A 12,699-nucleotide genomic window follows, 5' to 3' on the forward strand; every position below is an offset into this window, starting at 1 on the left:
CATGTTTTGACCACGGTACCTTTGTTACAAAGTTTAATTGAGCTCTTAAAGGTTGGATGTGTATATTACATCCAACCTGGGCTTGCTTTTGAAGGCGAGTTCAGTGTTGGCTCTGTGGTTCAAAAAGGACAGCTTGAGAAATAAAAAAAAAAAGGGGGGTTTTGTATTTTTTTTAGGTGAAAACACTTTCGGAGGAAAACATTTTCAAAAAACAAGCTCTGCAAAAAACGTTTTCTATGTTTTGTTACAAATTTGATTTTGGTAACATTGATGTATAGGACACGAGAAGGGCCAAACAGTTTCTTTTGTTTCATTTGTACGGTAAAGAAATCAAAATCTACTTCATAGTACGACGATGCACCCCAAGTAACAGTCATTCAAGAATGTAAGTAACTTCCTTATTTCTCCTTTCCAAAACATATATGAAAAAGATGAGTAGTCTAAAATATAATCCAAGAAACAATGAGAAAACACCATTCGGCCACAGGGAAAGCTAATACCTGAAAGCCACAATACTTTTTGGAAAGCCTCCGGAGCAGCAGGTCATGTTTGCAATACTCATCACGTTGGGAGCATAGTAAAAAGCCACGTTTTTAGACAAAATGTCCAAAACCGTGGCTGCCAAAAATGCAACAAAATCCCTTTGAGAAATGCCAAAAACGCAGCCTTAAAATTACAAATTAAGGCCTATGAAAAAAAAATAAAAAAATAAATCTCTTATGTTGGGTAAGGGTATTTTGGTCATTTTAATTTGATTTGACACCATAAATAAATATTAAAGTAAAAAGCAAAAAGCCAGCTTTTTACCAACTTTCCAAATCACTTCCAAAAAAGCCAAAAAGCTTCGTAAAAAGTAAAAAGTAAAAAGTCAAAAGTCAACTTTTTACCAACTTTCCAAAACAACTCACAATCTAATAAGCTACTCGTCACCCCCCACCCAAAAAAAAGAAAAAAAATTTTAAAAAAAATTCTAATAATTATGATGATAATGAGGGCATATCCATATCCATATCCATCTCATCCATCTCGTCACTATCACTGTCTGCCACAGCCGAATGACTCTTTATAGTACTTCAAGAACTTAGCAGTAAATTGTCCATATCCCATAGCTACAGGAGAAAGGATATAAATAGTTGAGAGAATTCTATCAGTCATGGAAAAAACCCTACAGCCACTACAGAAGGGAGAGAAAGATCTACATACCTTCAATGTATGATCCATGTGAAATACTGCCCAGAAGCTTTTTGCCATGAGAAAATGCTGCAAAACCAATCGAACAACTGAATAAGAAATGGTCCAACTTCAGAAGGGACAGCAGCATCAAATAACAATGTGGCGAAAATATATATATATTTATATATTTGCCAATGAGATGGCATATGTATCTAGAACTGTAGGTACAAGGGTCAATCTCCACCAAGTGGCTACGCCACATCATCTCCACATTGGCGGGCAGGAGGCACCACATGCTGACCTCATGAGCCAACGCACAGTCCAATGACACACTGCCACATGAGCACCTCCAAATGAGCCAACAGGCCAAGGGCAATTGCACATGGTGCCTGATCACCAACAACCACTCAGTCACCCCAATCAGTCCACCAAATGGCCTCCTAAGTTACCACTCAGCATCCTCAACTAGTCTACACCAATCAGTCTCCAATCAGTCTCCACTTGTTTCCCCGATTGTTCCATACCAATTGGTCACCATGACAACCACTCGGCCTCCTCAATTGATAAACAATCGAACAACCCCCATTCAACTGTCATCAATTGGTTAAGCAACCGTTAAGCTACTATACTCAGTATTCACCAACCGAGTGAATGATTGACAAACAATATATACTGCGAGCAGGTCTCCAACTTACACTTGATTCAAAGTGTTAACCTAGGCTAAGAGCATGGACTCAGACATCCACTTAGGACCAATGGAGAACTTGTGGCTTGGAGGCTAGAGTCAAGGGATCATCAGGGTTGATCGACCCACCCCTTTGTGAAGGCTCCACCTTAACTAGTCTTAAGAGAGGTGCTCTATGACCAAGACGTGATATCTCAGACAACATATCATATCTACTCCTGCAGACTTGGGATACAATTTCCAATGCTCATCATACCAACCCACTGCAACCTCAATGATTCATCTTCCAAGACCTAACTATGGTGCATTGGGAAGTTGGGGAACTTCAGATTGTCAAACCAAGAGAGTTGTGCCACGTGTCTATAGGTGAATTGTCCTTCATGTTTTTGTTCTCCTATAATGGGGATCATCCCCATGCATGCAAGCACTAGCAAGCTTCAACTGTCCTTTGGCAAGCTCAAAAGAATGCTCCACTGCCACCCTCTCTGTGCAAGACTGCCTTGTCTCTCCTCCTCCATCTCTGAGGGTACCTTGCCAGCTCATTGCCTATCACCTTTCCAAATCCATCTCAAGTACCTCCACCGTCCACAATAAACATTCGTGCACCCATAAACCATAGCTAATAATTTCGTGAAATAAGGGACCATGGCAGATGATACAAACCGGTGACTACACCAAGTTCATTTAGGAATACAATTTATGGATGAGACTACAAAACCACATATATTTACTTTTCTGCAAGTCCAAGTGACATTTGTAGGCAGAGTAACTGTTCAAAAATAAAGAAAGATGTTTACAAGTAACTTGCTAGAAAGTCATACCAAGACGCTCAACAGGATATTCTGAATGTTCTGCAATTGGCTGGATTATTCTGTTGGGTAATATGCCTACAAGGCTAAATACGCGGGGGGGGGGGGGGGGGGGGGGGGGGGGGGGGGGGAACACAGATATTAGGAACTACCCAAAAAATAAAAAAAACAGAGCGAAAGAGGGGTATGATAGATTCAATGAACAAATACAATTTATCCCTCTAGAGAAAGTCTCTTGCCTGATGAGTCCATTCTCAGATCCGCTAATAACTCTGTCTTCATCAAGCTAACACAAGAAAAGCAAGCCTTTAGTTTTCAGTTGGAATGAAATACCAACTAATTTGAAAAAGCCAATAAGGTTAAGACACTAACTTTCAACAAGGCATCTACAGAATTTGGGGATAGATCGACATAGCGATCACTGAAAAACAAAAAGGAACATTCCACAGCAAGAAAATTAAGACTTGAGACATTGAAAGCGTAAAATTCCTACTGAATCAAATGTTCCCTTACTGTGGACATAAAAACAAAAAGGAACAGTCCTTGAAAAATCCCCACAAATACAATAGTAGAGTTCCAGTTTGTGTCCCACATATAACTTTTCGACCGTTCTGATCACAAGAAAGTAATAGTCAGCATTGCAAAACTCAAACACATGAAATAGAAAAATAGGAGAAATTAAAGCAAAAGAAATAGTAATTCATATAGAACTGTCCCCAGCAGACAAATCAGGCTTCTAAAATGCAAAAATTAATCTATATTTGCTGAGAACATGTTTTGCACCAGAACATGTTCAGTAGGAATGGAATAAAAGCAAGGATTAACAGTCACAACACTCAGCAGGTTTAGCACCAGGAAAAGAAAAACTGTGAAGATGGCACACTGCCTTGATACCACATCTAGGCCTAGTTTGGGAAGACTAAATAAGTGCACTTTTTGACTTTTTATGAAATATGGATTGGGTTTTGGTTGGGTTTGAAGTGATTTGTTAGAGAGGTGATGTGACTTAAATAAGATGATGTGACTTAAATAGGATAGTGACTTTTTGACTTTTTGTCTTTTTTCAATCATGCCAAACTTAGTCCTAATGTTTGTAGGCATATTACATGTGCAATAATGTTCACAGCAAACTGTCTGCTTAAACATCATGTGCAATGCATGTGCCAGTGATGTGCACAAAACATACATTTTAATGCAATGGGGACATTAAGAAAGATAATATAAAAGGAATGCATTTCATACATAGATAAATTCTACCTTCATGATTATGACAGAAAGCAGCTCATCTTCAGAAAATTCAGAGCAAGCTGAAATTAGTGTATAGAAGATGAATCAACTAATGAAGCAAGAATTAATTGACAGAAAATGTCAAGAAGCACAATATATCTTGGGTCACACAAATAAAGCAGTAGAGCATTCCAATGAATATACCTTATTGCTCCGAAGGTTGCAAACAGATTAGGGATGCCAATATTAACCCGGCCCGACAGGGACCCGACCGCCCCGTCCCAATAAATAGATTTTTTCCCCAAAATTATTCCCCGTAAGGCCGGGGCTGGTATTAAAAAATACATCCCCGATGATTTTCGGGCCGGGAACGAAGATTAATTTCCCGGCCCCGGCCCCGCCCAGAAATTTTCCCGAAGCTTCCCCGCGTATATTATATACTACCTATTAGTTGTATTATAATTATATATTTCTCTCTCATCTCACTCTTTCATTCTCTGACTCTCATCTCACTCTCTCAACTCTCTGTGTCTCTCGTTCTTCTCTCCCTCACTCTCTCTTCTCTCTCTGTCAACTCTCTCTCTCACAGTCACCGACATGGTGACACCACCACCACCGCTAGCCCTGACCCCCCCTCTCTCTCTCTCCACTTCGTCTCTCTCTATTCCTCATGGCCACCGCCACCGCCACCACCACCGAACCCACCGCCACAACCAGCCACCGTAGATCTCGCGCCTGGTCACTGGCATCGCTCAAATCTGTTAGATCTGAACTCAGATCTGTTATCTCTCTCTCTCTCTCTCTCTCTCTGTGTGTATGTGTGTGTGTGTGTGTGATCTGATATGTGTCCTCAAATCTGTCTCTCTGGTATTGTTGTTGAAATCAAATTTTTTTTTCCAGAATAATTTTTTTTTAAAAATATAAATCTGTGTGTGATCTGATCTGTGTACACATATTGATTTATTGATGATGATGAAACATATTGTTGTTAGAAACTGATTTTTTTTTTCAAATTAATTTTTTTTTAATTTAAATCTGTTTGTGGTCTGATTTGTGTTATTGTGTACATATTGATTTGTTGATGATGACAAAACATAGTGATATATATTGATTTGTTGTTGTGTTGAACAAAATTCAAAAAAAAGCTCGGGAATTTTTAGGGGACGGGGACGGAGAGTTGATGGGTTTCCCCGCCAGGGATTGGACGGAGATTTTTGAGCCTTTGGGGATCGGGAACGGGGAAGTGTAGTCTCCGGCCCCGCCCCGGCCCGTTGCCATTCCTAAACCAGATAGAGACCCATCTCCACTTAGCAATGTCACAGAAAATAAGAACAACATTGTTGAATAAAATAAATATGATGAAGTCTTTCATCAAGAAAGAAAAGTAAATAAATGAACAAAAGATTTTGTTTCTAAGTAAAACGGGTGATTAATAATATAGTTTTTGAGGTTGTGGTTAATAGTTTCTCTCCCTGGATTAACTCTTGGCTCCATCACTGCTAGCAAATTAATGCTGCATTTGGTTGGAGGACTTGGGGAGGGATTTAGAAAGGGAAAGGGAAAAGGTGTGTGAAACTATGTGAAATTTAGGTATATTTCATTCTCATTTCACCTACCTTTTCCATTTTCCTTTCCAAATCCCTCCTCAAATCTCCCAACCAAACACAGTATAAAGGTCTACAAATATTATCCTATGACAAATTTCATGATCAAGTCCTCACATATAGCCAGAGCACAATGACATGGAATTTCTCAATGGGAGAAACAGAAAGAGCGGGGGATAGAGAGATCTTGTCAATAAGACTTGTCAACGACTGGATGTCTGCGTTGCAAAATCAACACTTTTTACACAAGTATATACTATGGGGGTGTTTGGGAACCCAAGTTTGATGTTAAAATAGCCTCAAACACTAAAAAAACTAAATAGACTCATATTTTTTCCTAAACCAATGATTTATATTTTAAAAAATAAAAATAAAAATAAAAAAAGCAGCCGGCAGTGGGGCGTGACAGCTTAGTCCCACAGGCGGAAATGACAATTTTGTCCCTTTAGACCAATTTTGGAATAAGTGAAGTTAGGGACAAATTTGTCATTTCAGCCTCAAACATCATTTCAAACACATTTTTCAATACAACAACTCAAATAAAAATCTATCCTATCTTTCCAAACACAAAAATTAAAATAGCCTACTAAAATAGTAAAAAAGCCTAAAAAATAGTTACTTTCCAAACACTCACTATATTAGTATATTGTAGCAAAATCCATCAAAAAAACAAACAAAAAAAATTGAAGCTTCTTTACGAGCACTCCTATATAAGCACTATCTGTCTAAGAAACAATATAACACAACCATGGTAAGGGAATTGTGTGGAATATGTGACATACACATCTATCTATTAGTGGACACTCCAAAATGGTAGCATCCAGCACAGGAAGAAAGAAGATATGCCAACTTTATTTGACATTCCATATCCTTCTGATCTATTTCACCTGGAACGTAAATCATTCCGATATGAAAAATAGGAACAAAAACATGGGAATGCCACATGCTCTAAATGTAGTACGCTAGGGGCAGGGTTGTAAAGATCAAGCTACTAGAATTTAAGAGACTACTAAATATGATGGCAATTATAATTTAATAGTTATACATCCAATAAAATATAGTTATAAATTAATTATGTAAAAATACAATTCTAGAAACATTATGGCCTTTGTTTTATATGTTGTCATTCAAAAATCCATTCCCTAGATTTTAGTTCATTATATTTGATTTTTTTCCCTCCTATAGAAAATTTTTAATGAAATATATAGGAAATAATTTGGAATTACTAAATTTTTCGTTTTGGTAAGAACGTGTATTAAGTACCTTGTTCCCAATAGTCTCATGGAATCGAATGCAAAAGTCATATCAGAAATGTATTCTTCATGAGCATTGAAAGAGTTGCTGCAAGTACGCTGTCTGGTATCCCAAACCTGCATTAAAGTGAGAAATAATGAATAGAAGAATAATGCAAACTCATCATACTGCCAAAAGAAGTTCCCTTGGTCTGACCTTGGGGTCACATGAGACTGGAGCTGCTATTAAAATTCAGATTTAAGCTTCTCTGGTTCTTCAAAAATTGTAGAAACATTATTGTAAACATTTCAAGTACAATCATGGAACACCCTCAAGGGAAAAAAAATGGTGTCATTTTCATTCTCATAATTGTAGAAGCATTAAGCTCATTAATTTAACTTTATGCTGAAGTTGACATGAAATTACAAAATAATGAGAAACATAAAAAATAAAACCCTGGTATAAAATGACTACACCATCAAAATGTTGCTTAACATGGGATGCATATTTAAACTAAAATATGACTTAGGCTGGTATAAAATTCCATCATGAGAGAATTTTTATTTTCAAAGGGAGAATTGACAGTTACAAAACTGCTTTTCAATGGTATTGTAGTTTGGGAGTACCAGAAACACTAAATATATTATCATTCACATTGACTATGTAAAACTGAACACTATAGAAGCCATATTACTTGCTTGTTCACCAACAAGCAAGTTGCCAATGGATCCAAAGTTTGGGATACTGTGAAAGTAGATTACTACACTTTCATCACTAGGAATGCACATTTGAATCCTGCTCTAAACCTTCAACCATAATAACATGGACTGTGATAATATTCTCTTCGGAAGAATTTACATGGATTGTGATAATAGCACACTAACAGGTGAAGTTATGCTTACAGCGTAGTCTTTCTACAGCTGAAATGTTTACAGTCAAAGAGAGAAATTTAACCCAAAAAAAAAGTACAAGTATGTATATGTATATAAGAAAGGATACCTTAATGCACCCTTCACCGTCACCAGATGCAATGGTTGACTCTGTCAAGTTAGTTATTCGATTGACAGCAGCCCTGCACATGAACACCATCACTTGTCAATTTTTCCAAGTACCACAAAACCAAACGCAAATTTATTTTTTTTTCTCATTTTTTAAATAACTAGTTGCCAAAGCGAAAACTACTACAGTTTTCGACAGTGATGAACCCAAATAATCCCTGAGAAAAAAAAACACAAAAGTAGCATAATTTAGCATTTAAAAACCCACCCATGAGAGTTTTCAAGGCGAGCAATTGCAGATCCTGTCTCAACATCCGTGGCAAGAATGGAGCAATCCGGTGAACCCGTGACAATTCCTAAGCACCCGTCCGTGTTTACCAACCAAAAAAAAAAAAAAAAAAACAACTCAAGACACTTTTCATCAATTAAAAAAACAAAAGGGCAAAACACGCTGCCCCCTGAGGTTTAAAGATAATACAGAAAGTCCCACAAGTTTGGCATAATTACATTGGGTCCCTTACCTTACCGTAACCCCTTTTCATCAAAAACTTGTTAGTCATACGGATTTAAATTGAAATGTAAATTTTACTATGTTTATCTGTGTGTCTTCACACAATCTACATTAGTTCCACTCAATTAGAAGGAAAAGTGGTGTAAATTATGTCAAAACAGTGGGGTTGGGTTTGTTGTATTTTCTGTAAATCTCAGGGGAGATCAGCATAATTTTGCACTAAACAAAAGTAAGTAGCTAAAAAATGCATTACCACGACCCTCGTTGATGAATCGAACAGCTCTGCAAGATTCGCTATGGGCATGGGCTTCCAAAAGCCTACAGTTACAGTGGTCGTAATCGAACATAACTTAAGCACAACTTTCTCACAACTAGTGATTCTATTTCTAGGGTTTGCATGTATATAGCTGAATTAGAATAACACAAACCAAGATAAATTTAGATATATCATTATGTACCTCTGTGGTGGTGAATCGGCGGCGTATTGGTATCTAAAACGCATAAAATCGAATTGATTAGAGAATTTTTATTTTTTTTATTTTCATTTTTATTTTTATTTTTTTTAATAATAGGGATGATGGAAAATTATAGGAAGAAGTTAACTTACAGAAGAAGGTGACCGGTGATTAGGCCAGCAGTGACGAGAGGGTTCGAAGGATGAAAATCGATATCGAATGGAAGCTTCCCCATATCAATCTCCATTTGAACAACACTACTGCTGTGATTGTCCACTTCAATGGAATACGAAATAACTAAGAATCGATCAAAAAAACAATTTAATATATATATATATATATATAAATATGTGCGAGCGCTTGCTTACTTCGGGCTGCTGAAAGCGGAGAGCAGCTTAAACACCAAGCAATGCCATAATACCCCCTAAAAATCGCGGTTTTTAGTCATGTGTGCGCGGTTTTTGTTATTTTTTATTCATCTATGTATTAATCTATTATTGAATGCAAATTTTAGGGGTTGTTTGGGATGATCTAAATAAGTGTACTTTTTGACATTTTATAAAATATGTGTTGGGTTTGGGTTGATGTGTTAGAGAGGTGACGTGACTTAAATAAGAAGATGTGACTTAAATAGGATAGTGACTTTTTGACTTTTTGTCCTTTTCAAGACATGCCAAACTTGGCCTTAATATACCGCTTTTAAAAAATATATATATAAAAAAAAATTAAAAAAAACACTTTTTCATAAATTTCTTTTTATTTATTTATATTCTATCTAATTCATATTATTTTTTTATATTTTAATAAGTTCTATGAGTGACATAGTTATCAAAATATTCCTAATAATATTTATATTTACAGTGTGAATGTTCCATAATGTGAATGTTTGTACCATTAATGTGAATGTTCACACTATTGATGTAAAATTCACACATCAATGTCAATATTCACATTGTAAAACATGAATGTTCACATTACCAAATTGCTAACCATTCAAAAAATATTTGTAAGGGTAGAAATGTCTATAAAATACTTTAAATATGAGAATAAAGATTTGGTAGATCAAAAATTCAAATAATAAGACTTATTGAAATACAAAAATATCTTATAAATTAATTGAGATGCAAACAGTTGAAAAATAATTTTCTAATAAATTTTCCTTAAAAAATTATACTATATGCACTTTTTATTATGTGTTTTTTTTAATTATAATTATTTTTTAAAATTATTACTCATGAATATTGTAATTATATCTCATGTGTTTGTTTAGTTGTTATGTTTTTTCTTTTTTTTAGTTATGATTTAGAAAAATAAAATTATACCAATTTATATCTTTTTAATTATAAGATGCATATAGTACACACCTTTTGAAGGATGTGTATCATTATTCAATCATTATTTTTCAAGGAAAGCCTATGTGCATTCACTAAGACCATCTCTAATGGTTCATCAAATTTAAATTTGATGAAAAAACTCATTTTTTACTACTCCAACCCAGCACCAAATTTTTCATCAAATTCAAAATTTCTCAAATCTTTTATCAAATTGATGATGAAGGTGCCTTTTATCAAATCACTATTCATAACTATTGGATTTTTACCACCGATGACCACCTCAAGGCAAAAATTTATGAAAAATCACATTGGCCGGTCGACTAACCAGACATCCACCCAGCCGACTGGTGTTCTGATAAAAAAAAAATACATAATCTTGCTACAAATTAACATAATAAAATATTTAAAATTTTGTAATTGATATTACAAAAATTTATGAGTTACTTACAATATTTTTTATTATACTAATTTGTGATGAGATTACTTATTTTATAATTAATGTTGCGAAATTTCGTGATAAATTAATTTTAACTTTGTGATCCGCACATAAACTTTCACTATTCCATATACTTGCCTCAAATGGATAAGGATACTTGCCTCAAATGGATAAGGACTATAAAATATAATCATAATGTTTGGTTAAGTTTTTAAAGGACTATAAAATATAATCATAATGTTTGGTTAAGTTTTTAAATTTTAAATTTTATTCAAAAATAAATAAAAATATAAATCATTTATTAAAAGAATTAAAATAACACTAATCATTTTCATATGAGTTTCTCCTTTAGAGCTAAAATATTTTTGAACATTTAAAAAAAAAAGACTTTAAGTTTTTAAATTTTAAATTTTATTTAAAAATAAATAAAAATATAAATCATTTATTAAAAGAATTAAAATAACACTAATCATTTTCATATGATTTTCTCCTTTAGAGCTAAAATATTTTTGAACATTTAAAAATAATAATTTTTATTTTTATTTAAAAAAAAAAATAGTTTCTCATGCAAAATTAACTCCCCATTTTGTCATAGGCTTCGAGCTAAATATGGACTGCCCAACCACAACAATTTCAAAAGTCTAAATTCCGGATAGTCCAATGTGATGGACTTAATTATTTATAATAAAGTGTGATTTTTTTTTAATGCATTAATAAATTTAAAAATATTTATTATTTTGCCTCAACATTTTTTAAACATATTGATAATTTTTATAAAAAGAAAAAAAAAGAAAAAAGAAAAAGAAAAAAAGAGAGAGAGTAGAACTTAATAGAATCGGCCGGTATGTTTTCCATTTAAAAATGACTTCAATGTGAGTTTCCTTTGGGCCAATCTCAGCAAGCTTATATACAGATGGCACAAACCCACAGGCCCACACACAAACTCCACAAAAAACAAATAGTAATGCTATAGACCACTAATTTGTCATCACTAACCCCATCACTAGTGAGGTGGAAATTGAAAAAAAATAAAAAAAAGATAAAAAAATAAAGGCATAAATACACTGTGATAGTGGGTGGGACCCACTGTCACATCATTAGAGCTACCACTAATTAGTGGTCTAAGGCATTTTCTAAAAGCAAAAGAACAAATAAGCATATAGTTTTGATTGGGGAAATGGAGTGGACTGTAATCAAGCGGGAACAAATGACCGTGGTACATAGGGCGGTGCATAATACCATTAAAATCGTCAAAATCGCATCGAATTGTTTTGAATCGCGCATTTTTCTAACTTTGGCGGACGGGTTGGGGACGTGAGAGCCCCAACAATATCGAGTCGGCACGGGTAGCGGTTGGAAAATGGCAACCCGCCCATGTAACCGACCCAACCCGACATGCCCTTACATAATTTATACAAATTCTGCTATATACACATGATCCAGCAAGTTACATCTCAACCATTAGATTACATCTATCATACCAAATGTAAATATACTCACACACACAATATTTTCTCAATTAAACCTAATTGACAACCGAATATCTCATCTCATTTATTGGGGGTGTTTGTTTTAGCTTTTCAGAGCCAACTTATGACTTTTAGTTTTGAAAAAGTTATTTTGGACTGTTTGGTTAAACTTATTTCAAACAGCTTCTGATTCTAAGAGCTTATTTTAACTCAAAAAAGCTGATTCTGAGAAGCTGCTCACCCCTTACTTCTGATTATCAGCTTCTGCTGTGGACATGTTAATTTATGATTATACTCTTAAATTTTTTTATTTTTTATTTTTTTAAAAAGAGAAAAAGACTCAAATGGACTATAGATTATTATTATTATTTTTTATGAGAAATGTAGACAAACAAAAAATAAAAATTAATTGAAAAAGCTATTTCACAGCTTATTTAACAAACACTACTCAGCAACTTAAATCTATAATCCAACAGCTATACCAAACAGATTAACAACTTCTGATTAAAGTCATAATCTATAATCTGTTAAGCTATAATCTATAAGCTGTTTTACACCAAACGAGGCCATTATAGTCGCTGGTCTGAGGGCTCTTATCTTGTTCTTATTCCTTACCTTACGACCTTACGATCGGCGTTGCTATAGCCTTGTTGTCACCACCGCTTCACTCACCATCGCTACTCTCCGCGCACTGCCAATGCTCTCTGCTCACCACCGTTGCTTTCTCCTTACTGTCGCTGTTTTCTTCTCGCCGATCGATACATG

The 12,699-nt window shown here is 34.8% G+C and overlaps 1 protein-coding gene across 3 annotated transcripts; it reads right to left on the bottom strand.

Moving 5' to 3' along the window:
• Positions 1-722: 722 nt before the first annotated feature.
• Positions 723-9,185, bottom strand: LOC114276508 (WD repeat-containing protein 55). 3 transcript variants are annotated; one of them, XR_014341890.1, is made up of 12 exons: positions 9,064-9,185; positions 8,848-8,971; positions 8,699-8,731; positions 8,494-8,558; positions 7,998-8,085; positions 7,731-7,803; positions 6,762-6,868; positions 3,040-3,278; positions 2,907-2,953; positions 2,680-2,753; positions 1,204-1,260; positions 723-1,109 (listed from the first exon to the last, which is right to left on the bottom strand). XR_014341890.1 is itself a non-coding variant. In XM_028218280.2 (12 exons), coding segments are annotated over exons 1-12 (792 nt in total). In that variant the 5' UTR covers positions 9,065-9,185; the 3' UTR covers positions 723-1,035. The 3 variants fall into 3 exon arrangements, 2 of the variants coding, with proteins under 2 accessions (XP_028074081.1, XP_082747345.1); XM_028218280.2 differs by having other exon boundaries at positions 3,040-3,088; XM_082891219.1 differs by having other exon boundaries at positions 3,040-3,088; positions 8,848-8,992; positions 9,064-9,151.
• Between the last annotated feature and the right edge of the window lie 3,514 nt (positions 9,186-12,699).

This window comes from Camellia sinensis, chromosome 1, assembly GCF_055761805.1.
Source record: "Camellia sinensis isolate YWXY chromosome 1, ASM5576180v1, whole genome shotgun sequence".
Taxonomy (NCBI): Eukaryota; Viridiplantae; Streptophyta; class Magnoliopsida; order Ericales; family Theaceae; genus Camellia; species Camellia sinensis.

Coding starts and splice junctions, on each gene's coding strand:
- LOC114276508 (XM_028218280.2), bottom strand. Junction 8,559..8,698: donor GCCGATTCACCACCACAGAG/GTACATAATGAT, acceptor CTGTAACTGTAG/GCTTTTGGAAGCCCATGCCC. Junction 1,110..1,203: donor ACATGGATCATACATTGAAG/GTATGTAGATCT, acceptor TTTCTCCTGTAG/CTATGGGATATGGACAATTT.